The sequence below is a fragment of the Pyrenophora tritici-repentis genome, chromosome 3 (genome assembly GCF_003171515.1).
Source record: "Pyrenophora tritici-repentis strain M4 chromosome 3, whole genome shotgun sequence".
NCBI classification, from domain to species: Eukaryota; Fungi; Ascomycota; class Dothideomycetes; order Pleosporales; family Pleosporaceae; genus Pyrenophora; species Pyrenophora tritici-repentis.
In genome coordinates, this window is record NC_089392.1 from 1,397,205 (window position 1) to 1,424,002 (window position 26,798).

The 26,798-nt window shown below is 52.3% G+C and overlaps 11 protein-coding genes across 11 annotated transcripts; 6 read left to right on the top strand and 5 right to left on the bottom strand.

Moving 5' to 3' along the window:
• Window positions 1-212: 212 nt before the first annotated feature.
• PtrM4_079060 (AAA-2 multi-domain protein) lies at window positions 213-2,975 on the top strand (the record flags this gene model as incomplete). Its single annotated transcript, XM_001940799.2, has 1 exon — window positions 213-2,975. One exon carries the CDS (start codon window positions 213-215, stop codon window positions 2,973-2,975), a length of 2,763 nt encoding a protein of 920 aa, XP_001940834.1.
• A 512-nt stretch (window positions 2,976-3,487) lies between these two features.
• PtrM4_079070 (40S ribosomal protein uS8) lies at window positions 3,488-4,172 on the bottom strand (the record flags this gene model as incomplete). Its single annotated transcript, XM_001940800.2, has 3 exons — window positions 3,488-3,747; window positions 3,993-4,076; window positions 4,124-4,172. The coding sequence occupies 3 exons, from the start codon at window positions 4,170-4,172 to the stop codon at window positions 3,488-3,490; spliced, it is 393 nt and encodes a 130-aa protein (XP_001940835.1).
• A 646-nt stretch (window positions 4,173-4,818) lies between these two features.
• On the top strand, window positions 4,819-5,662 carry PtrM4_079080 (LysM domain containing protein; the record flags this gene model as incomplete). Its single annotated transcript, XM_001940801.1, has 2 exons — window positions 4,819-5,417; window positions 5,470-5,662. 2 exons carry the CDS (start codon window positions 4,819-4,821, stop codon window positions 5,660-5,662), a joined length of 792 nt encoding a protein of 263 aa, XP_001940836.1.
• A 1,175-nt stretch (window positions 5,663-6,837) lies between these two features.
• On the top strand, window positions 6,838-7,546 carry PtrM4_079090 (uncharacterized protein; the record flags this gene model as incomplete). The annotated part of the gene is made up of 2 exons (XM_001940802.2): window positions 6,838-7,092; window positions 7,145-7,546. The coding sequence occupies 2 exons, from the start codon at window positions 6,838-6,840 to the stop codon at window positions 7,544-7,546; spliced, it is 657 nt and encodes a 218-aa protein (XP_001940837.1).
• Window positions 7,547-8,581: 1,035 nt separating this feature from the next.
• PtrM4_079100 (putative ribonucleotide reductase inhibitor protein) lies at window positions 8,582-9,511 on the top strand (the record flags this gene model as incomplete). The annotated part of the gene is made up of 1 exon (XM_001940803.1): window positions 8,582-9,511. One exon carries the CDS (start codon window positions 8,582-8,584, stop codon window positions 9,509-9,511), a length of 930 nt encoding a protein of 309 aa, XP_001940838.1.
• Window positions 9,512-10,307: 796 nt separating this feature from the next.
• Window positions 10,308-12,989, bottom strand: PtrM4_079110 (HepA, Superfamily II DNA-RNA helicase, SNF2 family; the record flags this gene model as incomplete). The annotated part of the gene is made up of 1 exon (XM_001940804.1): window positions 10,308-12,989. One exon carries the CDS (start codon window positions 12,987-12,989, stop codon window positions 10,308-10,310), a length of 2,682 nt encoding a protein of 893 aa, XP_001940839.1.
• A 427-nt stretch (window positions 12,990-13,416) lies between these two features.
• PtrM4_079120 (uncharacterized protein) lies at window positions 13,417-13,629 on the bottom strand (the record flags this gene model as incomplete). The annotated part of the gene is made up of 1 exon (XM_001940805.1): window positions 13,417-13,629. The coding sequence occupies one exon, from the start codon at window positions 13,627-13,629 to the stop codon at window positions 13,417-13,419; it is 213 nt and encodes a 70-aa protein (XP_001940840.1).
• A 1,634-nt stretch (window positions 13,630-15,263) lies between these two features.
• PtrM4_079130 (DUF1770 domain containing protein) lies at window positions 15,264-15,939 on the bottom strand (the record flags this gene model as incomplete). Its single annotated transcript, XM_001940806.2, has 3 exons — window positions 15,264-15,302; window positions 15,373-15,570; window positions 15,625-15,939. The coding sequence occupies 3 exons, from the start codon at window positions 15,937-15,939 to the stop codon at window positions 15,264-15,266; spliced, it is 552 nt and encodes a 183-aa protein (XP_001940841.1).
• Window positions 15,940-16,208: 269 nt separating this feature from the next.
• PtrM4_079140 (FRQ1, Ca2+-binding protein (EF-Hand superfamily)) lies at window positions 16,209-16,944 on the top strand (the record flags this gene model as incomplete). Its single annotated transcript, XM_001940807.2, has 4 exons — window positions 16,209-16,260; window positions 16,349-16,401; window positions 16,457-16,753; window positions 16,822-16,944. 4 exons carry the CDS (start codon window positions 16,209-16,211, stop codon window positions 16,942-16,944), a joined length of 525 nt encoding a protein of 174 aa, XP_001940842.1.
• Window positions 16,945-19,291: 2,347 nt separating this feature from the next.
• On the top strand, window positions 19,292-23,776 carry PtrM4_079150 (WD40 repeat protein; the record flags this gene model as incomplete). Its single annotated transcript, XM_001940808.2, has 2 exons — window positions 19,292-21,580; window positions 21,629-23,776. 2 exons carry the CDS (start codon window positions 19,292-19,294, stop codon window positions 23,774-23,776), a joined length of 4,437 nt encoding a protein of 1,478 aa, XP_001940843.2.
• Window positions 23,777-24,927: 1,151 nt separating this feature from the next.
• Window positions 24,928-26,052, bottom strand: PtrM4_079160 (Trichoplein multi-domain protein; the record flags this gene model as incomplete). Its single annotated transcript, XM_001940809.1, has 1 exon — window positions 24,928-26,052. One exon carries the CDS (start codon window positions 26,050-26,052, stop codon window positions 24,928-24,930), a length of 1,125 nt encoding a protein of 374 aa, XP_001940844.1.
• Window positions 26,053-26,798: the final 746 nt, after the last annotated feature.

Consider the following 26,798-nt stretch of genomic DNA (forward strand, 5'->3'; position numbering starts at 1 on the left):
ACGAGGTCAATGGTTACTTCCTGACTCTTCGCGAATAATTACATCAAGATATATATACCGCCCGAGTCTTGCCATACACCACTTCTTTCCTTCTCCAGTGATACCCAACAATTACAACGCCCACATCTACACAAAACCTGATTGCAGGCTCACGATACACGACATTTTCTTCTGGCTTCGAGCCATATACAAGGCTATAGTCACGACACATAATGACTTCATTTGACGCCTACACCGACCGCGCAGCCAAGGCTCTGGCCGACAGCTTCGACCTAGCCAAGGGCTATGCGCACTCACAACTCACACCTCTCCACCTCGCTGTGTCGCTCATAGATCCCCCCAAGGACCTGGCGAATACCGTCGATGTTCCACCACCACCGCTATTCAAGCAAGTCCTCGAACGCGCGAATGGCGACCCTCAACTCTTTGAGCGCAACCTCAAGAAGGCTATGGTACGGTTACCAAGCCAAGACCCTCCGCCAGAGCGCACATCACCTTCACCCGCAATGGCCAAGGTCCTACGCTCTGCCGAGGAGTTGAGCAAGACTCAAAAGGATAGTTTCATCGCTGTCGATCATCTCATCCAGTCGCTATGCCAGGATGCTCAATTGCAACGCATACTCGCCGATTCGAACGTACCGAACACGAAGCAGATCGACAATGCTATCCAAGCACTTCGAGGCACAAAGCGGGTGGACTCCAAGACGGCAGATGCTGAGGAGGAGAACGAGAACTTGAAGAAGTTCACCATCGACATGACGGCAATGGCACGAGAGGGCAAGATTGACCCTGTCATTGGCCGAGAAGACGAGACACGAAGAGTTATCCGCATCCTGACTCGGCGAACCAAGAACAACCCTGTTCTCATCGGAGAGCCTGGTGTTGGTAAGACTACAGTCGTCGAGGGTCTTGCCCGCCGAATCGTCGACGCCGACGTACCAGCCAATCTTGCCGCCTGTAAGTTGCTCTCTCTCGACGTTGGTGCTTTGGTTGCTGGCAGCAAGTACCGTGGAGAGTTCGAAGACCGCATGAAGGGTGTGTTGAAAGAGATTGAGGACTCCAAGGAGATGATAGTACTCTTCGTGGACGAGATTCATCTGCTCATGGGTGCTGGTTCTTCAGGAGAAGGTGGTATGGATGCCGCCAACTTGCTGAAGCCTATGCTGGCTCGTGGACAGTTACATTGTATTGGTGCCACCACTCTGGGCGAGTACCGAAAGTATATCGAGAAGGACGCTGCCTTTGAGCGTCGTTTCCAGCAGGTACTCGTCAAGGAGCCTTCCATCCCGGAAACTATCTCCATTCTGCGTGGTCTCAAGGAGCGATACGAGACCCATCACGGTGTCACCATCATGGACGGTGCCATTGTCGCAGCCGCTACCCTCGCCGCACGTTACCTTACCCAACGACGACTGCCCGATTCGGCTGTCGATCTCATCGATGAGGCTGCAGCAGCCGTCCGCGTTACACGAGAATCACAACCAGAAGCGCTTGATAATCTCGAGCGACGCCACCGACAACTCCAGATTGAGATTCATGCTCTTTCCCGAGAGAAGGACGAAGCCTCACAAGTCCGTCTCAAGGATGCCCGCGCGGAGGCTGCCAACATCGAGGAGGAGCTCAAGCCACTTCGCGAGATGTACGAGCGCGAGAAGGGTCGCAGCAAGGACATCCAGGAGCAGAAGCTCAAGCTTGAAGGCCTCAAGACCAAGCTTGCCGAAGCTGAGCGTATGCGCGATATCCAGACTGCGTCCGATCTCAAGTACTACGCCATTCCCGATGTTGAGCAGCGCATCGCTGAACTGGAACGCGACAAGGCCCGCGCAGATGCAGAGATGTGGGCACACCAAGCTAGTGGCGGTGGTGAAGCTCTCATGAGCGACTCGGTTGGACCTGACCAGATCAACGAGATCGTCGCTCGCTGGACCGGTATTCCAGTCACACGTCTCAAGACGACTGAGAAGGACAAACTACTCAACATGGAGCGTCATCTCCAGGAAGTCGTTGTTGGCCAAAGGGAAGCTGTAGTTTCAGTCTCCAACGCCATCCGTCTTCAACGCTCCGGTCTCGCCAACCCGAACCAACCACCCAGTTTCCTCTTCTGTGGTCCTTCCGGTACTGGTAAGACACTTCTTACCAAGGCTCTTGCTGAGTTCTTGTTCGACGATGCAAAAGCCATGATTCGATTCGATATGTCCGAGTACCAGGAGCGACACTCTCTTAGCAGAATGATCGGTGCACCGCCCGGCTATGTCGGTCACGATGCAGGTGGTCAGCTCACTGAAGCCCTTCGTCGCAAGCCCTTCTCCATTTTGCTCTTCGACGAAGTCGAGAAGGCCGCCAAGGAGGTTCTCACCGTCCTCCTTCAACTTATGGACGATGGTCGCATCACCGACGGCCAAGGCAGAGTCGTTGACGCAAAGAACTGCATTGTCGTCATGACCTCCAACTTGGGTGCTGAACATCTTTCTCGCCCCAACGCACCAGACGGCAAGATCGACCCTACTACCAAGGAGATGGTCATGGGTGCGTTGCGCAACTGGTTCCTCCCTGAATTCCTCAACCGTATCTCCTCGATTGTCATCTTCAACCGCCTCACCAAGCGCGAGATCCGCAAGATTGTAGATGTCAGGCTGGGCGAGATCCAGAAACGTCTCAACCAAAACGGACGCAACGTGCGCATCGAGATGACGCCGGAAGTGAGGGACTACCTTGGTTCGGCAGGCTACTCGCCAGCCTACGGTGCCAGACCGCTTGCTAGGCTCATCGAGAAGGAGGTACTCAATCGTCTTGCCGTACTCATCCTTCGCGGTTCCATCAAGGAGGGCGAGGTGGCGAGAGTGGTGCTCGAAGATGGTCACATCCTGGTGCTGCCTAACCACACGGATAGTGAGGATGACTCGGAGATGTACGATGAGTCCGATGCTGTAGCGGAGCTGGACGATGATGGTGGTGACATGGATCTCTACGACTAAGTGCGTAGTAAGCTCCATTGAGATTGGTTAAAGGCATTTCAGCATTGGCGTTGATGGATTAATAGGGTTTTCTTTCTACATTGCATGCTCTGGTAAAGCATATAAATGGGTCTCATGAGTTACGGGTGATGATTGACAGCGCAATGGTAGAGGCGCTACATTGGCGTTTGGGCCAGGATATTTGATGACCTTACTCTGTACATAGTTAATATGACGCATACTTCAAACTGTATATTTTTTCAATTGCGCACATTGATAGCTGATGCGAGCGGACTCAAGGCTCAAAGTCATCAGGTATATTTAGTTCAATTCCAAGGATCAAGCTTTAGACAGAACTTTGGTGAATCCTCGCAAGGTGTGAATAAAATCTTGTTCCAGCGTATCTCTACAGTCATCAACTTTTTGTCATTTCTTCGTCTAATGTTGCCATGATGGACTACCTAGCCAAACGGATGCGCCTGCTTAACTAAGTCCGGGGTATATTGCATCCCATTCCACCTAAATCGAACAACCTAGTAGAAGAAACCCAGAACCTTTCCGGCGACGTGCTTTCTGCGGGCCTCCTCGTGGTCCATGATACCAGCGGAGGTGGTCAGAACGATGAAACCGAATTGACGCGAGGGAAGTAGCTTGACAACCCACTTCTCCATGTCGCGGAGCTGAACGTTGTAACGGGGCGAGATGACACCGGTCTTGTTGACACGGCCGTTGAGCTGGATGACGATCTTGCCGTTGCGGTGGTCGTCGACCTCCTCGAACTCGCCAATGTAGCCTGGAGGAGGATTAGCATGTTGCGGCGAATTAAACATCAAACGTCATGAAAGGGATCCGAGGATGTGTAAGTCCCCCGCAGTTTAATATATCGGACACTTAAAGGTCAATGATTGTGGGGTTACGAGATCATTAACTAGTTATCAGCCCGAAGGAGGAGCGCAGGAAGGCGCATGCGGTGTAGACGCGGTGGAAGTGTGCAGGAGGTGGGTGGGTCTTGGGAAAAGAAGAAGAGGCTCGACATACCGTGACGCTGCATGACAGTGAGGAACTTGACGATGACCTTGGAGGACGGGCGGATCAGGACCTGGCGCTTGCCAGCCTTCTCGGCTACGAGGCGTTAGTGGGAGCCATAGACCAGATCCGAGATGAAGTACCGTTGTTGATCGCATTCAGAGCGTCGTTAAGAACGGAGGTCTTGACCATTTTGGCGGTTTTGTCGGGAGATTCTCGGTGGCTGAGGCGACTGAGGTATCTGCGCGCGCTTGGTGGTTAGCCTCCAGATGCCAGAGCATGGAGAGTGCCCTCAGACTAAAGCTTGAGGGTTCTTCAGCTCTTGTCGCAGAGGAGAAGCAGTGTCGCATTCATCCTTGCGGATAGGTGCGATTGCTCCTCCTGGCTCTGAGGGGCACTCGGGTCGACGAAGACATACCTCGTTAGGTGCGGTGGTAAACTGTGGTGGAGGAGAGTCGAAAAGTTCGCGTTCGACCAAGCAAATTGGATGTGGTGGCTCGTGCGCTCGCTAACGGCACTGGGATCTTGGCGCGACCGTCTCTGGCTCCCTCGACTGCGAAGCACGCGACAGAATGCAGCCATGAACAAAGTCCTCTCCTAACCTCAGCAACTCATAATTGGGGGAATCGTTTTGTGTTGGCCTCATATTGATTGGTGATTGCATGACCCAGGTCCAGCTAGCACAGCATCTCCCACCCCCTTGCCTTCACGTGCAGTCAAGGTCACTAACCTTCTTAGTCATGACGTAGCACTCGTCACTTTGCCTCCCATTATCCCATATACCTCACTTCTAGAAGCACTGTGAATTTACACCTAAGTTGATCTTCCTTAGCTCATCATGTCTGAAGCGTGCTGTACTTGTGCTGCGTTCCTCTCCTCTATCCCACCTTCATACGACGAGAAAACGGAGAAGCCGGCACAGTTCGAACGCAGACTGAACTGCTGTGGCCGCGCCATCTGCGCTCGATGCTTGACCGATAATCCGCGATTCCAAAACTACTGTCCATACTGTCAGATAGCGACTGGACCGTCGGCTTTACCACCACAGGGTCTACGCGAGCCTCCGACGTATTCGCCACCGGATGAGCAACAATTCGACGACGAATTGCCGCCGTACCAAGCACATAGAAGCCTCCAACCCCCTTCCGAGAAGTCAAATGCAAACGAAGAGAATACGCCGGATGTTCTGCACTTTGTCGACCAAAACAACGATTCGATTTCGTCGCTCTCGCTTCGATATGGTGTACCCGCAGACGCCTTACGCCGAACGAACAACTTGTATGCGGACCATCTGCTTGCGGCTCGCAGGACTGTTCTCATACCTGGAGAATACTACAAAGGCGGTGTTAGTTTGAGTCCGCGGCCACTAGAGGGTGAGGAAGAGGAGATCAAAAAGACAAAGTTGAGGAAGTTCATGGTCAAATGCAAGGTTTCCGAGTAAGCTCCAGCCATTGAGGTTTACGAATAGACGTTTAACACAATACCACAGATATGATGTTGCGCTTCTCTATCTCGAACAGGCAGGCTATAACCTTGAGCAGGCAATTACTGCATTCAAGGCGGACGAGGATTGGGAGAAAGAGCATTCCCTAGAGGCTGCGAAGAAGGGAAAGTCCAAAGATTCACGAACCTCTGGACGTCGGAAGTGGGGCTTCGGGGGCCTTACAGGTCAGCTCTCGTAGCGCGAACGAGTGGTTACTCGTGTCGAAACGCCTGCCACAGCATAACGCATGTTGTACCCCTAGAACCGTTCATAGACCGGCGGCATTGATTCTAGTATCGCAAGTATCGCAGCTGCGCTACAAAAGTCTAGAGGGGTGCTGAGGTGCTACTGACATGAGTAGCTATGTACAAATTCATACGGCCCACTCTTTTCATTCGCAACTCAGATTTTAGAGATTCGGGCCATCTTCTAGTTCATATCAGCCTACTCGCATGTACGTTTCTCTCTTCTCTCATCGGTAATTGTTTTGGTTGGTCATGGGTGTCGATGTTCTGGTCATGCTCTTGAAAGTTCGGTGGCCAATCAGCGCACAGAAGCGCATCAATCTGTAAGCGCCGACACATCTCCCTAGTCAACATCTGTACCTCAGTCCTCGAAGCGCCCACACTGCGTTCGTGTTTCACACTTTTATCGAACCTGCATTTGTCTCCTGTGCAACCCTATTGGACAACACAAAGGCGCACTACAACCGCTCATCCATGGATGACTCTGCCATACCTCGCTTCGAGCGGAACGACAGGCAAGCCACAGTGCTTAGTGCACGGTAAGACCGTGTCGCCAGTGGATGAGTGGAGGTACAGTGAACGGTGTGGGGAGCTAAATGTACACATGCGGCAAGGTTGCACGGCGATATGCAAGTTAATATCGCTATTCTTGGACTGGCGTGCATCGTACGCGCTGCGAATAACATCGTACCGCCACGAGACCCAGGATACTGGTGTTGCTAACTCGAGTACCGCTACTGATGGCAGCGGCAAGACAAATTACCGTTCTTTCTTTGCTCTTGTTCGTCTATTTTGAGTTGCAAGACTTGGGAGCTGCAGGGGGTTGCACGATGTGTTCGGTCGGCGTGAAACCCCAATTGCGACCAACTTGTTTTAAAGGCATGTGCCACCCCCAGAGTGTTTCTCATCCATCTCAGGCAACAGATCTCCAGAAGCCTCAGGTTATATCAGACCCTCTGTGCTTCTTCGTTATTTCGTTTTCTTGTTGTCCGTCTTTCATTTCAAGACAAAAAAGGTGCTCCTGGTTGACACCTGCTGAACATCCTATCATTATACGCCCATAGCTTTGGATACCAAACCTTCCTTAATACTACCACACTGAACTTGGAGAAAGAGAAGAAACTTCACAATGAAGATCAACCCCGCTCCGTTCCACTTGGCACAGGCCATCATCACCGGCCTCGTCGTCGCCCTCAGCATAGCGATCCTCGGTACTTCTGCGCACACACTCGATGTCTTCAACAAACAACATTTGTCAAACCCTTGGTGGGCACCGATGTGGCCCCAACACTTTGATGTACAGGGCACCAAGGCTCTCATCGCCTCGTCTGTCGTCACCCTGGTCTTGTGTGGTGCTTTCTTGATTGCATCATTTGTTCCCCAGGTTTGTCTATCCAAAACGTACCTGACAGGATCCATGTCCTAATCAAGTTTAGCTTGCCCTTCGCCAAAAATACACTCTCCGTGCTCTGCTTTCCCTAGCAACCCTCCTGCCTACTCTGCTTCTCACTCTAATCACGACCATCTGGGCCCACATGCTCAATAACAATGCTCCCGACGTCGACACAATCCAAACTTGGACTTGCAAGATGCAGAACTCGCAACCGCTGGCTCAGAATTTACCGGCCACCATTGCTGTTCCAACTGGCATGAGCAACAACGATTTCAAGACGCTTTGTGGAGCAAGCAAGTTTGCACTACATGGAACGCTTGTGGTGTTCCTCTTGGTAGGCGCGAGTATGGGCGTTACCGTGGTTACCTGGATGGCTGATAAGTGGGCTGCAAGGCAGCAGAGGAAGGAAGTTGAGATGGGCAATGTCCCTGTACCCACTTCGTAGGCGGCTGAGCGGGATGGTGTACTTAGCGTACATGCTTGTCTGTGCAGCGAGAGAGTAAGATTTTTGAAGGATTTTCAGTAGGGTTCAGGGTAAAGTCAGGGATACGAACGAGTCGCTGTCAGATCCTACGGGAAAGTGTACTGGTATATTGGCGTTACGGGTCCTCCATGAGGGATGATGATCAGAAAGAATACCTGTTTGTTTAATATAACTATTGGCCGGGTGTACAGGCTATGAGACGGTGTTCAAGACATATTCTCTGATGCCAAGTACACATTTATAGCTTCTGACGCCCCAGGTCCAGCTGCATGTCATGTGAAAGTGAGCGGGCACTGACATGGAGTTGCGGGGTCTGGGGCCCAGATTGCAATGGACAGGTCTCACAGACGATCGCTCTGTTTGTAAGCTCGCATCGCGATGATTGCCGGCGTCAGCGTTTGTCGGGTCGCATCTAAGCATCAAAAGCAAGCGCATAGCTAAGTGTCTTTGTAGGACCAGGACACTGGTGTATGAAACAGCACGTGTAGCAGTTTCACCGCTGCGCTGAGACTGCCTTGAACCTCCGACAATCGAAAGCAATCTCAGACAGTCGAAGACAGTGCCATGGGTGTCGCGTCATAGCATCAGCGATCTGCGGCGTATCCCCGCTTCCAGAAGGCGTGAATAAGCTGGACAATTCAAGGTTGATCGTTTGGTTTGGGTCGTCTGGTCGCATCGCAACCGCAAGAGATCAGCGACTCCTCACTTGCATCAACTGCCGCCCCGCGGCCAGGCGAAACCTTTTTTCTCTTATAGTTGCTTTTCCTCCATCTTCTCCGAAGCAATCTACCCGCCGTTCCTTGTTAAGCAGCGAGAATTATTACCGCGTTCTGTCATCCTGGATCCTTGTCCAACTTCAGCCCCAAAGGCTCGAGCGTGCATCGTAGCGGCATCAGAAAGAACCCCCCCCCTCACAACACGACGAGTGCATAATCTAGCCAGCCTTGGCTTCCGACACTCTTCTTCCTGCAACACGCCCGCCTATTCACACTCGCTATGCACGCGCGCCAAACATCGACTGAAGAACACCGTAACAAGAGAAAGTTCCAGCCGAGCATCACAAGCTATTTTGCAGTGCGAGACCAATTCGACGATAACGAAGATCTGCGGGGCCTAGATCCGATTACCCGCCCGCGACACCACAACAACACGAGACCGGCTCAACAGAGGGAGAGACTCACCCCCGACCTTCCCGGACACGTCCAGGCCGAGCTGCTGAGCGTAGGAATGAGGGTCAGGAAGAGCGTGCCGGAAGGCTACAAGACAAACAAGATGTCTGCACTACCCTCGATCCAAACCACAATGTGGAAGCCCACCTTTGACGTCAAACCCTCGCGCGAGGAAGTACCCGACGACTATGTACACCAGCGGGAGTTGTTGCCGTTCTGTGGCCTGCACAAGATTGGTGGCTACGCTGAACAGCCAACCACCAACCCACACCTCTACGGCGTCAACGGCTTGCGACCCAGGAACTCGTTTCCCCTCCCCGCCGAAGCATTCACCCAGCCCTTCACATCTCACTCGTACTCTCGCTCCTCCCCAGACAGTGGCTACTCTATGAGCCCCTCCCGCCCACACAATCCCTCGAAACGGTCATGGCAAGAAGAAGAGGACAAGCCATTGCAATCAAACTTCCTCTTTGCCATACCGACAACACGAGGTATGGGTATGGGTGTTGAGATTGACGAGGTACCCGTCAGCCCGCTCAGCGAGACGCCACGACAGGGACTCAACATGCAACCACCGGCCCGCCAGCTTGCGCAACCCAAGTCGCGGAGGGCGGTCCAGCGAACCATCAGTGACGACGACATCGACATGGACTTTGAAAACGCAACACACATGGAGGCCCGAGTCAGCGCAGGCAGTGGCAGTGATTTCGAAGACGCCGATTTTCTTTCTGGAGAAGTGACCATGGGCGACGTTTGATTTAGTGCCATGTCTTAATCTTCTGTGACAGCAATGACTTATGAAAAAAGGGCAGGCGGGCTTTCTGTTTCTCGTTTATACTTTGCTTCTCCTCCCCTCGTCGGCTGTTAGTTACCTTTTTATCCTTCTCCCTTTTTCATAACGCGCGCTTTTTTTCTCTACCTTGCCTTCATTGGCTGACGGCGCATCATGGGTTCATGAAGAGATGTTCATGTCGGCGCGTATACCCGGTTTTTTCTTTCTTTCTCGTCTTGGGTTGGGCTCCGGAGTTTGGGTTGCTTTTGTAGTGTATACCTTCGAATTAGACCACTTTTATGATAGCCTTCTTTTTGCCAGTTTACCTTCTTAACAATATCTATCTATGTACGTGGTCTCGATTGCCTGTCTTGATATGGTGTCATCAGAGTCCACTCCCTTAGAATGCTGCCACCTTTACTCAAACCTCAGATGCCACCCAGCTCTCGAATTTCGCTCTACTGTCGGCATCCACACCATTTTCGCATCACAATCAGAACCTTCATAAGACATCCACTTTCATACTAACTGTCCAGTGCTGTTCAAAACGTCAAGTTGCAGAATAACAAATCACAACAGAAGACGATACAACGCGTGAGAATATTTGGTGCAACATCAGGGCGACAGAACATCAGGCCGTGATCTACATTACTGCTTCCAGCATTGCATGGAGTGCATCTTCCTAGTAACGCCTACGCTATGCATATATATACGTGTCAATACCTTGGAACCCCTTACCATATCTTACAAAACTCCCTGCATGTCGTTTCATACCCGGCGATCACGACGTCGACTTTGTCAGCACAAAGCCGACATTGCACTCAGGCTCCCTCAGCACTTCGAGGAAAACATCGTCATCAATGACTACGGCCATGTTGTCCACAATGTCGTCCACGTTCTCGTCACCTTCCTTCTTCGTTGTTTCCTTGAGGATCTTCGTGTCGATGTGGCGGTACTCCATCAGCATCCTCAACTTGGGTAGTTTGGCAGCCCTCCTGGCCCGGATCTTGGCTTCTTGTTCCTCCATGTTGACTTGACTCGCTTTCGTTAGTGTCGGGTAAAGATCTTCCTCCGAGTCTTCAATATCATCTTCATCATCCGAGACCAATTCTTCAGCGTCAACCTTGACTTCCGCTGTGCCCTGGCCGCCACACGTACAGCCTGAAATGTCATGTGTCTGACAGCCATCACGCTCATCAAGGCGAAATAAGTCCCTCAGTTCCTCCTGCGAAAATGACGATGCAGAAGCCTTGTTATCAACCACGGCATTCGCAAGCCCCATCTTCATGATTTGACGTTGGTAGATCTTCTCGTCTAGACCGCCTTGTACCAGAAACCTGTACACTTTGCATGGCAGCTTCTGACCGTCACGATGGATACGAGCCATGGCCTGCAGATCTGTAGCCGGGTTCCAATCAATATCGAAGAGTACAATGCGCGATGCGCCGATAAGATTGAGACCTACGCCTCCAGATTTGGCGGATAGGAGGAATGCAAAGGATGTGGTCTTTGGGGTCTTGTTGAACTTTTCCACCAGTGCTTGACGTTTTGAGGCAGGAGTACTACCATCAAGACGGAGGTAGGTGTACGATAGTGATACTAGGAGGCGCTCGATCATGTCAAGAGTGGTAGTATAGTTCGAGACGATGACAATCTTCTCCTCGGTAGTGGTGTAGATCCGATGTACGAGGCTGTCGAGCAGTCGCAGCTTGGCGCTTGAAGCACTTGAATTGAGGATGTTGTTCGGGATGAGCGGGAGGATGCTTTGAAGCATCTCCGATGGCGTGTCATCATTGTCCTTTGATGATTTAAGCAAGGAGGGGCTGTTGCAGATCTTCTTCAGTACGTTGATGAGCTGTAATGCGATGTCTGAGCTTCCCATGGCCAGCCTAAATGTCGGAGAATCGAGAACTGCGCGGTAGGCCTCGGCCTGGCCCTTGGTCGGCCTGCAAAAGACGATATGCTCCGTTTTTGGTGGTAGGTACTTGGAAAGCACTTCTGCCGTGCGTCGGATCATGAACTGACTTGTAAGGGAAACGAGTTCTTTCCATCGCGCCTCGCCTTTCTCCAAATCAGACTCGCTCGCATCTGGCTGACGACTGCGAATGATGGGTGCTTCAAATGTCCGCTTGAAAGCGGCGCGTTGTCCCAAGAGACCAGGATTAACAAAGTCGATAGCTGTGTAGAACTCGCCCAGATCGTTCTGTAGAGGAGTACCAGACAAGATGATGCGTCGCTCAGTGTTCAGGGACTGAATAGCAAGCATGGCCTTGTTGTTAGCCGTCTTCAGCCTATGACCCTCATCTGCAATAACGATATCAACACCACTACCCCTCTTTAGCTCTTCTTGGTAAACTCGCAGCATCTCGTACCCGACAATCAAGATATTGTAAGACTTGCCCATGGTAAAGTTGGCAATCTTCTTGTTCTTTGCATCCAGCACGTAAACACCTATCCTTTCATTGCCAAGCCACTTTTTGAACTCGCGTTTCCAGTTATCAACCAGACCAGCGGGGCAGACGATGAGGGCTTTTTTGATGACGGGAGAAGCGCCATGGATCGGATTCTGCTTCATCAGCGTCCAGAGTAGCGCGATAGTCTGCAGTGTCTTTCCCAGGCCCATCTCGTCGGCCATGATGGCGCCTTCGCCCTCGCATCGCATGCCCATAACGCATTCATAGAGAAACTGAACGCCATCGCGCTGATGTTCACGGAGATGTTTGCTGAGAACGGGGTCTACGACTACGTCGACAATCTGCTTCCCTTTCGGACAAGAGTCAGGTCGCTTCATGATTAGGGCATTCGGTGCGTGTGGATCGTGACGGGGTTGTGGTATTGAAGGGTTACGCTGAGGTATGACCGTGTTAGACAACAGAGGCGCTTTGAATAGCTGATTGCGTTGCGCGGAGGGCTTGTACTCTGGCACGTTTTCGCCATCATCAGCAGCAATGCTTTTCCTGTTGGCCTTTGATTTAGCGGATGATAGAGGCTTGTATCCCGGTTCGACGCGCTTTGACTGCTCTATCGGTGCAGGCACAGCGGTGCCCAGAAACATGCGTCCAGCAAGATAATCCGCCTTGTCAATGGAGCCCTCGACCTCAAGCTCTTTTCCACCCAGAGAGAGCGTTGAGCCCGGAAGAAGCGGTCGAGTGCACGCTCCTTTGCCCAGCTCCTTCCCAGTATCGCTATCCGTGAGGGTGGCATGGCCACCTACCACAGCGAGCACGCCGTCACCGTCCCATGTCTTGTTCTTCTTGGTTGTGTACTTTCTCCACAAAACCTTGTAGTAGTTCCCTTCCAGGCCTGGGGGCAGAAATTGTGCCGGCGCGGGGTTATTCAGCGTATTGAGGGGCTGTCGGCTTCCCGAAGAAAGTGCGTTGGATGAGATGCGTCGCTTCTTGTTGGCTGGCTCGCCGTTCCCAGTGTGATGGCGCGTGAGTGTCAGAGGCCGAAATGGCTTCATGATCTCGGAGGTTGAGGGGTGGGCGGCGTTATGTACAGTGTAGAGCAGCGGATTGCCGTCGAGGTTTCGTGATGGAGAACGTTGAGGCGACGCGCCGGGACGCGGTCGTGCGCTGTCACGTGATTACGCATCACAACCCATATACATATACGAGTATGTAGGCACTCATGTAGACGCATATGGAATGATTTGGATATTTCCAATAGTTCATGAGTAAGCACAATGAGACATAATTTTAGGAAAAATCATGTTTACAGTTTATACACGGATGCAGCGCTTCACTCTAAGCATCAGCATTGATCGTTCGCATAGGTAATGAAGTGAACATCACTCTTCAATTTTCTTGAAGAAGGCATGGCGAAATAATGATGAACTCCATGTATTGCTCTATGTCCACATTCGGGTCGACATGGTGGCCTTGAGGCGGTCACTTCTGCAACCATCCTATAGCTTCCCATGCCATTTTGGTTTGCAGAGTAATGTGGTCAAGACCGGGAACCTCGAGGAACTCGATGTTCGTCTTACGAAGATTGACCAAATCTGCAGTAGCTTTGGCAGCATCTGCTGACGTATTCAAGTCCAGGCTCCCATGGTACCACCTTATGGGGTTTGCGTTGATGTTCTGCAAGTCAAATGCCATGGTCGATTGCAAAGTCTCAGATCATTGTTGTATCCTTTACTGCCCTGCCACGCGATTTCTCTGATAGATAGAATCTCTTTCTGCTGCTTTTTACGGTCTCCTTTGGCTTTGTGAATCCTATACACTAATTCGGCATCGAAATTATATTCCAACGACCAAAATGGTACCCAGGCTACAAGCCAGCCTTGTATCTTCCATTTGATCCGTAGGGAAGTTTTGGCAAAGTCTGGATGCGTTGAGCCGCACATGGTGACTGTTTTTACTAGCCTGTTTTTGTCGAAGTGATACGCAGCAGCAAGTGCGTATGGACCGCCTCCGCTCACCGAGTAGATTCTGAACTTTTCAACTCCCAGGTAGTTGAGCAGATACTCAACGTCACACATAAATGCCGGGATTCCCCTGTCGTGAACGGTCGAGTAGCCATAGCCGGGGCGATCAATGACAACGAGGCGGATGCCATTATTCGCGGCATAATCGACTATCGAGCGGTACTCAAGCCGACCACCCGGTGTGCCATGGAACACGACCCATACTTATCCCAGCTCTCTATTCCTACCAATTCGCGCGTAACTCAATTTACCTCCTGAGGGTAGTGGAAGTATACAGCTGTCATTGGGCCACAAAACACCTGGTAAGGTGGTGTGCTTGACTTGGTCGCGATTGGAAAGAGTGGAGCTGTTCTGCGCTGACCGGCTGGAAATTGAGGGTGATTTCGTTATGCTTGCGGTGGATACATATCGAAATTTGGTGTATTGTCCAGTAAGTATGCCTTGGAATAGTAGTGTTCGACACACACTACTGATAGCTCTGGCGCTGGCTTGCATGGTTCGTGACGGTTGGCCCCACTCGCCAACTACTCTAACGGCCTTGAGAAGTGATGTCTCGCAGTCGAGATGAAGTTGACAGAAGAAACGTTCAAAAAGTAAAAGGCATTTGGAGACGGCGGGAAATACCTGGGGCAGGTTTATATAAGTGACCCAGGGACAGGAAACATGTGCATCGAAGAGCATGCTCTTGTGGCACGAGCGGCACAAGTCCCGACCACGGCTTTGGTCTCCGCTGAATCCTTCTCAACATTGATCTGTCACTTTGGATAACTACAAAGGTTTTCGGGGTTACGACATTCTACCTATCCTTTCGTGTGAGAGTTACTGATTATTCTCTTGCACAGTGTAGTTGTCTCGATTGAGGAGATTGTGGCATACCAGCGTTGTGTTCCGCAGACGACATCCTACTGACAGATGTACCTTGTATGCACGATGCCAGATCCCCACCACTATGGCGCTGATCACGGGCCAAGATGCCGCATCATGCATACTTCAGCTGTGCTTTGCATTCGGCGCGACTAGTGTGGCCCAAGGGCAGTGCTGGCAGAAGAGGGCATCGTTGAAGCCAAGACGGTGTTACAAAGGACCTCAAGGTGGGGAGCGGGATCCGATTTGTTAGCCAATCACGTCGAAGCAACCACAGCTTCTGGGGGTCATGGTTACACAAAGCGCGTAGAATGACAGCAAGAATTTGGGCTTGCATTAGAGCGCCTTTTTAACTTTAAAAAGTCGTCGATTTGTTAATAGGTCTGCCTGAAGGTTAAGTGGTTCCGATTCCGACACGGTGTTGCGATGTAGTATGCACGCTCAGTCTTGAGCAGCACTGGAGAACTCTCCCTGATAATACTGCGTGGTGGTCAGTATGTGTCCATCAAACAGGTACCCGGCGCCTGACTTTCAAGAAGGCCACACTTACCTCGGACACGTTCTTCGCCAGCTTGGTATCGCGCAACTTTGACTTTGCGTTTGGTATCTTCCAGTTGTTGACCCCCCACCACCATCTCCGTATCCGCGCACCGACACCATGTCCGCTGAACTTGGCTGAGCGGTTCCAGTGCCGCCATCCGTTGAGAAGGAGAGTCCACAGCACGCCCTGGGCAAAGCACATTATGACCTGGGGCTGTCAATGACAATCTTGTCCTAGCGCAGTCGGCGCTTCATATCATACCTGATCCCGCAATGTGATCCATAACACACCTTGCCAGCCCTCTGCCTGCTCAATGCTCTTTAGATAACTTTGCTCGAACCGCAGGTCTGGCAGCGGAGGCATAGTATTCTTGCGCGGCACAGCATCTAATACGCTCACGGGGATCTCATCTTCGCCGACGTCTTCGCCGTTGGGGTCTGGGTGTCGGTTGAGGGTAACTGGCTGCTTCTCCGAGGCGGCCGTCGATGGGTTCGCGTCGTGTTGTACTGAGGGGTGCCGATTGATGGACGCGCTTTGTAGTATTGAGCCTACTTCGGCTGCTATATCCTCGGCCATCAGGTCTGACTCGTTTCTTTCCCAGTCTTGGCGTATGTGAAGGGCGAGTTGGGGATGATGTCGCAATTGAATCTACAGCTACAGCCTTGGCGGTTGACGTCGGGGGAGGGAGCGGAGCGGTGCCAGCCTCTAGCGCAATTGGACCCTTAGCCCAAGCAACGCAACAAGGCCTCTCCCAGCGCTCCAGCTCCGACGGCGACGGACAAGGCACCACAAGACAGACCTTCACCCGCCACCACCCCAATCCTCACCACAGATAAACCGCCAATATGGGTAATCAACAGTCAGGCCTGCTCGACAACATAGCCTCCGGTTCGAATTGTACGTGACTGCCCACGGACGAGATAGCAGGCCTGCTTGCCTGTGTGAGGGCCTGCGGGGCAAGGAAATGCTTGCTAACGGCATGCAGTCGACCGCGAGGAAGTAGACCGCCTGCGAAAGCGTTTTATGAAGTTGGACAAGGTGCGCGACCAAGGCTGTACAGAGGTCCCATCGAGTTTCGCTAACACCGACCCAGGACAACTCCGGTACCATTGAGCGCGACGAGTTCCTAGCCCTTCCCCAAATCTCCTCCAACCCTCTTGCAACACGCATGATCGCCATCTTCGACGAGGATGGTGGCGGCGACGTCGACTTTCAAGAATTCGTCTCTGGCCTCTCAGCCTTCAGTAGCAAGGGCAACAAAGAGGAGAAGCTACGGTTCGCATTCCGCGTATACGACATTGACCGCGACGGCTACATCAGCAACGGCGAGCTCTTCATAGTACTGAAGATGATGGTTGGAAGCAACTTGAAGGATCAACAGCTGCAGCAGGTGCGTATACATGCGACATGCGACAGGCACAGCATAACACCTTGAACCATGGCTAACTTCTACCGTAGATTGTCGACAAGACCATAATGGAGGCCGACCTGGACCGCGACGGCAAAATTAGTTTCGAGGAGTTCACCAAGATGGTCGAGAACACGGATGTATCTATGAGCATGACTTTGGACCAGTTCTAGTTATTACCCAATTACGAATGCAACGGCATCTACAGGCACGAGGGTTTCCTTGGCGGGGCGTTCATGGTGTTGCGGGCACACTGTGGAATGGGCTTGACAGTCTTCGATATTATCAATTCGCGATTGATTCACCTCATCACGTATACATGAGGGTTGCGTACCTTGCCCAAGGGGGGGTTCCACCAATCGACCCAAGCATAACTCGGCACTGCTGCTCTATCATTCTTCATACCTAACCTTCGCAGGGCCCCACCCTCTACTTGTTTTCCATCCCCTATCACCTGCAGGCCGCTGATCGATATACTCTCTCAAACATATACATCATATCAGCCCATCTACATGTCCCACCTATTAAAAGCCCCTCTTGAACCCAGGCATCCCACAAGCAGCATACATTGCAATAAACAAATGTATTCCAGCCGCCACGCAAAGCGCCGCACCCTCCCAGCTCCCCGCCTGAATTATCACCTCTCCTTCCCCACCACCAACCGCCTGATGCCCCAGCAAAATACCTATCTCATGCAGTGCCTTTGCACTCGTCAACGCACACAGCGCACCCGCCACACCCAGCGCGGCACTTGTCGCCAACAGCATCTTGGACGCTTTCGCATTTCTGCCGCCGCGATTATGGAAAATGCAATAGTAGACCAGCGAGACTAGGTACATAGGTGCGGCGAGCCCAGGTATCGGAATCAAAGAAGACTTTTGGAGAATCAGTGCCGATGCGAAAACAGGGTGCGACATTGATATATCAGAGAGACCCAGTGGTGAATCACTAGGGAAACATTCCAGTGCTGCGGGAACGGCGTCTTCGCTTGGTTTCGTGATATTTGGGGGGAAGGAGGCACAGAGTCCTGCGTGATATCATGTCAGCATGGTCACACGCACATCTTCAACATCCAGCCCATGACAAGCATTCAATCCGCTCGTTTCCTTGGAGTAGCGCATACATACCATAATACCCTATTCTTACATCAACAGGCGGCTGTCCAGCAGTCCCATTTTGCGATATCCGCACCCAGTATAAATTCTCTATTCCTGCGCCTTTGCTGATGCAGTCCAGGAGTTTGAAGAGATAGATTAGGAGCGCGATGAAGGTCAAGAGGCTGATGAAGAAGGTTTTGGTGAAGATGCGATGTCTGAAAAAGTTGAGCACGAGGAAGGGCAGCATAGTGGTGGTGGCCTCCTGGGCGTAGATGTGGAAAACGATGTAGTAGATACAGAATTTGGAGTGCGCGACGAACTACGTAGCAGGGTATGAAGGAAAGGAGAGGACGCTGAGGAGCGAGTATTTATGAGGTGGATGCATCACGGATTTGGTGGTGATGGGGGGATTCCAGGGGTGGGTGTGAAGGTTGGTAGGTTATGGGTGCTTTGAATGCTACTAACGTCCCTCCCTGAGTGCTGGGACACCCGCCGTACTAGGACAAATAAGGGGTACTTTGACTTTCAGTACTTCGCTTTGTTCGCACACCCTAATAATCGCTGTAAGTTTGTATTAGCAATATACTAGAGCTGTTTATGCGCTTATCCTAATTCTCCTAACTAAAAATCACGTTGCTATTGCTACCCTTCTTGCGAATGTTACAAACGACCTTTATTGTGTGTATAATAGCGTGGCCCTGCTATCGCACTACTTAGAAGCTTTAACGACCCGCTACACGTACAGAAGAAGTGTATCTAGCCCTAAGAACCCCCTGTTAGCACGGGAAGCCACGATCAGCCTTGTGCTTGCTGTGGTGCCTAAAACTACGCAGGGTCGTCATGCGGATCGCTACTTCGGCTAGCGGTAAGGGACCCTGCACGCCTCACGTAATCATCTTTGATGTAATCTACTTTTGTGGCTAAAACATCTGTGGCTATGGAAGCGCTTAACCATATCTAACATAGCACATCTTGTCTAGCGCTCTACGGCTGGCCGAATTCTTCTTGAGCGTCCATACGCGTACATCGATGCCCGCTGACTATGGCCTCATCTGCTCCTGTTAGCCGAGCCAGCCTAGCGTATCTATATCCCACTTCCTTCACTGCCATATCTCGATGAGCCAAGGCAGAAGTACCTGCCCGTCCGTTGGCGTGGCTGAAGCATGCAGGCTGCTGAGCATGTTGCAGCCTCGCTCACAACCTAGGCTGCGCCTCCCATCCCGCGCATCCGCGACACAGCCTGTCGCCATCACCAACCTTCTGCGCGGCTGCTAAGTTCAATTCGAATCTAACACCCAAGTCGACGTACTCTGTCCGCCACCCCTACCAGCGACGACCATTGTCCTAACGAGCGGACGGGTCGCCATGCCCCATCGATCCTTCTGCCGCCATCGCTAGCCCTACAGCCTCCGTTCACGACGCGATGCGACTCTTACACTACACAGGTGGCGGCGAGCTTGCCTGGACAAAGGACTTGATCGGTGACGATAAGATCCCGTCCTACGCGATACTCTCTCATACCTGGGACGAGGGCCAAGAAGTAACCTTCGACGATCTGATGAAGAACAGCGGAAAGAGTAAGACAGGATACAACAAGATCCATTTTTGTGCATCACAGGCCAAGCGCGATGGTCTAGACTACTTCTGGATAGACACGTGCTGCATCGACAAGTCGAACAATGCAGAACTTTCGGAAGCGATCATTTCCATGTTTCGCTGGTACAAGAACGCAGAGAGGTGCTACGTGTATCTTTCTGATGTCTCTAGCAAGCCTCCCGGAGAAGGTAGCGATGCGCACAGGAAGCGGAAACCTGTGATTAGGAAGAGCAGGTGGTTTACGAGAGGCTGGACACTTCAAGAGCTTATCGCTCCAGCATCCGTTGAGTTTTTCTCCAAGGAAGGAGAGCGGCTTGGTGACAAAGAATCCCTGAAGCAGACTCTTCATGAGATCACTGGCATCACCATGCGAGCGCTTGAAGGCAGTCCAATGACTTGCTTTACTGTGGACGAACGGATGCAGTGGGCACAAGGACGCAACACAAAGTGCGAGGAGGACGAGGCGTACTCTCTTCTGGGCATCTTCGACGTCCAGATGCCGCTTCTGTATGGCGAGAAGCGGGAGAAGGCCTGGCACCGGTTGCGACGAGAGATTCGAGAGCATCACTCGATTGACTTGCCTGTTGTAACAGGCGCTTCTTTCGATTCGCATAACGAGGAACACAACGCACGATGCCTGCCCAACACCCGCACTGAGCTGCTGGACGCAATCACAACATGGGCGAATAACACGAGTGGCAAACCCATATTCTGGCTGAGCGGGATGGCCGGCACAGGGAAGTCTACGATTGCGCGGACGGTCGCTGAGTCGTTTTTCAGCCGCGGTCAGCTAGGAGCAAGCTTCTTCTTCAAGAGAGGTGAAGGCGAGCGCGGCAACGCTTCGCGTTTCTTCACTACCATCGCTACCGACTTAGTGGTGCACGAGCCAGGCATGCTAGCTGGGATTAAGAAGGCGCTTAATGAGGACTCGGCCATCTCACAGCGAGCTTTGAAAGACCAGTTTGAGAAGCTGGTGTTGCAGCCACTCCTCAGCATACGGCAGGCTCGTTCGCACGGCTTAGCGCGTGTTATTGTGATAGACGCGCTGGACGAATGCGAGCGAGAGGAAGACATTCGAGCCATTCTCCAGCTCCTTGCTAAGACAAAGCACGTCCAGCCAGTGCCGTTACGGATCGTGGTAACTAGCCGGCCCGAGCTCCACATTCGCCTTGGCTTTCAGGCGATGCCAAACGGCACATACCAAGACCTCGTCCTCCACGAAGTACCAAGGAACACGATCGAACACGACATCCGTCTGTTCCTAGAGCATGAGCTTGGTGTGATACGAAAAGAACGCATGTTAGCCTCAGACTGGCCAGCGCAACACCAGATCCTGGCGTTGGTCGAGCTAGCTGTGCCGCTGTTCATCTACGCTGCCACCGTGTGTCGGTATGTTGGTAGCAAAGGAAGCAGTCCTACAGCTTTTCTGAACAAGGTTTTGCAGTATCAAAAAGCGACCTTTTCGCAGCTAGATCGGACGTACCTCCCTGTGCTCGACCAGCTGCTTTGTGAGCAGGAGGAAGACGAGAAGGAAACGTGGCTTCAGGCTTTCCGAGAAGTGGTCGGCAGTGTTGTTGTTCTCGAAAGCCCGCTCTCTACTGTCTCACTTGCCCGGCTGCTTCAAGTTCCAAGAGAGGAGATCCAGTGCCGACTTGACTCTTTGCACTCTGTTCTTAGTGTTCCTGACAGCGAGGATGCGCCTGTTCGTCTTTTGCACTTGTCCTTTCGCGAGTTCCTCGTCGACCCCCAGAAACAGGGAAAGAGCCCGTTCTGGGTGGACGAGAAAAGCACGCACAAGAAGCTCGCCTTTAATTGCCTTAAGCTTATGTCTGGACCAAGCGGCCTACACCAAGATATGTGTAGCCTTCCAGGACCCGGGACCCTAAGAAGCGAGATTGACGAGGGGAGAATCACTAGTAGTTTGTCACCTGACCTGCAGTACGCGTGTCGTTACTGGGTCGATCATCTCAAGCAGGGTCAGCAAGATATCCTCGATAGAGACACGACCTACCTCTTTCTACAGCAGCACCTTCTTCATTGGCTCGAGGCCATGAGCCTTATAAGAGAATCCAGCAGATGCGTCGACTTGCTCGACAGCCTTCAGGCACTTGCCGGCGTAAGATCTCTACAAAACACCTTCCTACTGTGCTAACGTGCAACGCAGCCATCTGCAAAGCTAGTTTCAGGCTTTCTTTACGATGCTAAGCGGTTCGTGCTGCGGTTCCAATCTGTGCTTACAGATGCGCCACTGCAAATCTATTACTCCGCGCTAGTGTTCGCACCAGAGAGGAGCCTAACACGAAAAACTTTTGTAGATCAAGTGCCAGAAAGGGTCAAGATGCTGTCTACGAAAGAAACAGATTGGGACGAGTGTCGCAGCACGCTCGAGGGTCATTCTAAGTATGTCAACGCGGTGGCCTTCTCGCCAGATGGGCAGCTGGTCGCGTCGGCATCTAGCGACAAGACAGTACGGCTGTGGGAGGCGGCGACAGGGACGTGTCGCAGCACGCTCGAGGGCCATTCCCACCATGTCACGGCGGTGGCCTTCTCGCCAGACGGGCAGCTGGTCGCGTCGGCATCTAGCGACAAGACAGTACGGCTGTGGGAGGCGGCGACAGGGATGTGTCGCAGCACGCTCGAGGGCCATTCCGACCATGTCACGGCGGTGACCTTCTCGCCAGACGGGCAGCTAGTCGCGTCGGCATCTGGCGACAAGACAGTACGGCTGTGGGAGGCGGTGACAGGGGCGTGTCGCAGCACGCTCGAGGGCCATTCTGAGTATGTCAACGCGGTGGCCTTCTCGCCAGACGGGCAGCTGGTCGCGTCGGCATCTTACGATAGCACAGTGCGGCTGTGGGAGGCGACGACAGGGATGTGTCGCAGCACGCTCGAGGGCCATTCCAGAGAAGTTAGGGTGGTGGCCTTCTCGCCAGACGGGCAGCTGGTCGCGTCGGCATCTTACGATAGCACAGTGCGGCTGTGGGAGGCGACGGCAGGGACGTGTCGCAGCACGCTCGAGGGCCATTCTTCTGTTGTCAACGCGGTGGCCTTCTCGCCAGACGGGCAGCTGGTCGCATCAGCATCTGGCGACAAGACAGTGCGGCTGTGGGTGGCAGCGACGAGGACGTGTCGCAGTACGCTCGAGGGCCATTCTTCTGTTGTCAACGTGGTGACCTTCTCGCTAGACGGGCAGCTAGTCGCGTCGGCATCTGGCGACAAGACAGTACGGCTGTGGGAGGCGGCGACAGGGACGTGTCGCAGCACGCTCGAGGGCCATTCTGACGATGTCACGGCGATGGCCTTCTCGCCAGACGGGCAGCTGGTCGCGTCGGCATCTAGCGACAAGACAGTACGGCTGTGGGAGGCGGCGACAGGGACGTGTCGCAGCACGCTCGAGGGCCATTCCAGGGAAGTTAGGGTGGTGGCCTTCTCGCCAGACGGGCAGCTGGTTGCGTCGGCATCTTACGATAGCACTGTACGGCTGTGGGATGCGACGACAGGGAGGTGTCGCAGCACGCTCGAGGGCTATTCCAGGGAAATTAGGACAGTGGCCTTCTCGCCAGACGGGCAGCTGGTCGCGTCAGCATCTTACAATAGCACAGTGCGGCTGTGGGAGGCGGCGACAGGGAGGTATCGCAGCACGCTCGAGGGCCATTCTTCTATTATCAACGCGGTGGCCTTCTCGCCAGACGGGCAGCTGGTCGCATCAGCATCTGGCGACAAGACAGTGCGGCTGTGGGTGGCAGCGACGAGGACGTGTCGCAGCACACTCGAGAGCCATTCTGACGATGTCACGGCGGTGGCCGTCTCGCCAGACAGGCAGCTGGTCGCGTCGGCATCTGGCGACAAGATAGTGCGGCTGTGGGAGGCGGCGACAGGGACGTGTCGCAGCACGCTCGAGGGCCATTCCTACTATGTCTGGGCGTTAGCTTTCTCGCCAGACGGGCAGCTGGTCGCATCAGCATCTGGCGACAAGACAGTATGGCTGTGGGAGGCGGCGACAGGGACGTGTCGCAGCAAGTTCGAAAGCCCTTCTGGGTACATCACTTATATTGATTTCTCGCCAGATGGCCAGGTACTTCACACGGATAAAGGCGATATTCCTTTGCCTCAAACCCCTTGTGTCACATCGCTCTTAAGGCCGCAGCAGCAGTCTTTCTACGTTGTAGTACAGGATCAGTGGATATTGTGCAACCAGCTACGTGCTCTGTGGCTTCCGCCAGAGTATCGAGCAAGGTCGACCGCTGTACGCGAGGACATAGCTTGTCTGGGGCTTGTATCTGGTCGTGTGGTTCTGCTAAAAATTCTTTAGCGCCATGCATCAATCATCAGCTTTTACGATAGGTACAGCTTAGAATTTACAGGATGCGATGAATGTTTGTTCAATATTGTAACGGGGTGAGGAGAGGAGGACTGCGTTGCATTGTGTAGCTATGGAGGAACTGCAGCTATATAGGTGTGTGTGATGATAAAGTGTGGTAGCGATAGCCGTACCTAGCTCTCACTCAAGTGGATCTTGGCAAGGCCTAAACCGTTACAAATATAACTATAAGTCATGCTGTTAGCAGTCTTCTTCGATGAGGTCCTAGCGTTAGAGTTCATAGGCTCGGACCGCCTGCTAGGGTTAAGCCACTGTTCCGACAACCGCTAGAAATAGATTACGCGACGATGATTACATCAGACATGTGGGGCCACGTAGCGCAAGCCGAGGTACCGATCACTACAGCGATTTTGTATAAACATAGGCGTCGCAGCCGCTACGAGGCTAGATATGGCTTACCGTGCTGTTATGTAGTCTCTAGGACTTAGTAACACTCTTTTGTAAGTACTGTAGACGCTAGGAGCTAATACATAGTGCTGCAGCGAAGCAACAATGTTATACACGAAAAGAGAACTGCTTGTAACTTTTACACAGAGGCGGTAATAGCAACGTAATTTTTAGATAGAAGGAGTGGGAGGTGTTTATAAATAGCCCTAATACATAACTAATAAAGGATTATAGCTACTATCAACATGTGCGTAGAAAGCGATCTGTTGAAAGTCAAAGTACCCCTCATTTGTCCCAGCACGGCGGGTGTCCCAGCACTCAGGGAGGGACATTAGGGACTGTGAGATATGAAGGAGATGTAATCTCAAGTATGAGAGACGTGAAACCGCTCAGGAGCCCATTGTTAAGATGCTGTTAGTATATGCTCTTCGGTTCAGTGCGAAGCAGCAACGATCAAGCCAGTCAGGCCAGACATCTAATCATAGATAGAAGTGAGTAAAAGAAAGTTGAGTTTGACATCACATTGAAAAGTTATGGATAGCACTGGAGAAGGACAGTTGGGCAACAATGCTCTTTATTTGACGCGAAACAAGGACATAACATAAATTGACAAAACAAAGAACCATGCTCAGCTACGCTTTGCATGGTATCAACTAAAGCCAAAAACTAACAATAACAGAGAATCAACTCACCACTCACGCCACCGAAAAGCGCTTGCTAGTACCCGTACTAGAAAGACCAAGCTTCGCCTTCATCGATGCCCAAGTGCTAGGCTCGGAAGACAGGCGACCCAAAAAGCGCTCAGCATCCACCTTGATCACCGAAAAGACCATGAGCATAGCGTTAGCACTAGTGAAAATGCTATGGAGCTTCCGACAAACCTCCTGCTCAGCAACACTACCAGTCCCAGACAAAGAAGTGTACAGGTCTTGGTAGTAGGACAAGTCCTGGCTAGCCGTAGTCATGAGAGAATCCAAATCCTGCGGCAGCGTAGCCATGGCAGCGGGATTGGGATTCGACAGTGTCTGGAACAGGCCCTGGAAGATCTGTAGCATGTCAAGGGTGCGGGCGTAGAAGTTGTCCAAAGGTGTGATCTCGCCCACAACGACATCGTAAAGCGTCTCCATCTTGTTCAACAAAAGGGTCTTGTCGTTGAGCAGTGCGGCAGAAGAGCAGTTCTCCGTCTCCAAAGAATCGATGAGGGTAGTGAAGGTTTCGTTGAACTGCTCGCTTTCCGTCTCAACCTGGGAAGAGTGGGAGAGCATGTCGGCAAGCTCGGCGTCCTTGGCTACAATCGTCTCTGCGTCTTGAGCGCGGAGCGCTTCGAAGACTTCAGCTGCACGTTGGTTCTCCTCTTGCAAGTTGCGAATGGTGGACTGTTGCTGCTCGATCTCGCGTTGAAGACGAACAATCTTCGCGGCCAGTTCATCAGAAGCGATCTGATCCCTGGCAGCCTTGTTGAAGTTTTGCTCAGCACGCTTTGCACGGCGTGTTGAGACTTCAGAAATCTCCTTCTGGAACTCGATCATGCGGTGCGCCACCTGGAGATCAACCTTGAGGGCCCTAAAGTCAGCCGGCTGGTCTTCAATCTCCTGCTCCTTCTCCTTAAGCTTGGCCAGCAACTCCTCGTTCTCCGCCTGCAGATCCTTCTCGTGTTTCTCCATCTCCCGGATGAATTCGCGTGCCGTCTTGAGCTCTGCAATGTCCTGGAAATGAACCCGCATTTCCTTTGGAATGATCTGCTCGATCTTATAGCCTTGCGCCTGCGCTCCGGCTAGGATCTGAGAAAGCTGCTTTTGCAAATCACCGAGGTTAGACATGATGATGGATGTGGTGATCTGCACTTGTCGAGTGGGTGGTGTGAGAAAGTGACATGGGAAGAGAAAGGACCCTTTAAATAGGGAGCGAAGTGAGAGATTGTGTTGACATTGTTTGTGAACAGCTATGATTCTTGATGCAAGAAAGATGGTGGTGTTATGTTAGGTTGGAACAGTGTCGTGCTTGTACAACGTACGCATCCGAGACTTACCGACTCAGGTCGTCAGTTTGCTGGTATACACTGGAGCGCGTAGTATGTAACCATTATGAGCGATATCTCACAATGTAGGAAACTAGACAGTATTTCAAGTGTCGGTAAAATCCATCGTGCATATAGAAACAAAGCCTACTCTTGACGTGTGCACACATTGTGAACTTGATTTAGCGCCCTTTTCCGGCTGATGTCCCTTCACTATCTATCCCAATTGACAGGATAGCGTAAATTGCTGACAGCAGGCTCGATAAGTTCCTTCGGCACCCACTCGCTCTGTCTCTCCTGAAACGCGTTCGCGACGAGATATGGTAGACGCGTGATATGCCCGCAGAATGGACGCGGCATAGAGATTTCGCGTACATATATGAGAGGATCAGGTAGACGCGATCTCCTCTGTATAAGCTGGATTTAATTTCGCGATCGTTGGTTCACTCCTGTTCCATCGCCGCGCTGTCGAGCAACAAGATAAAACGCGGGTGGCCTGGGACTCGCCATACATCTTCTTGCCAATGACCTGTTGCGATCTTTTCTCGC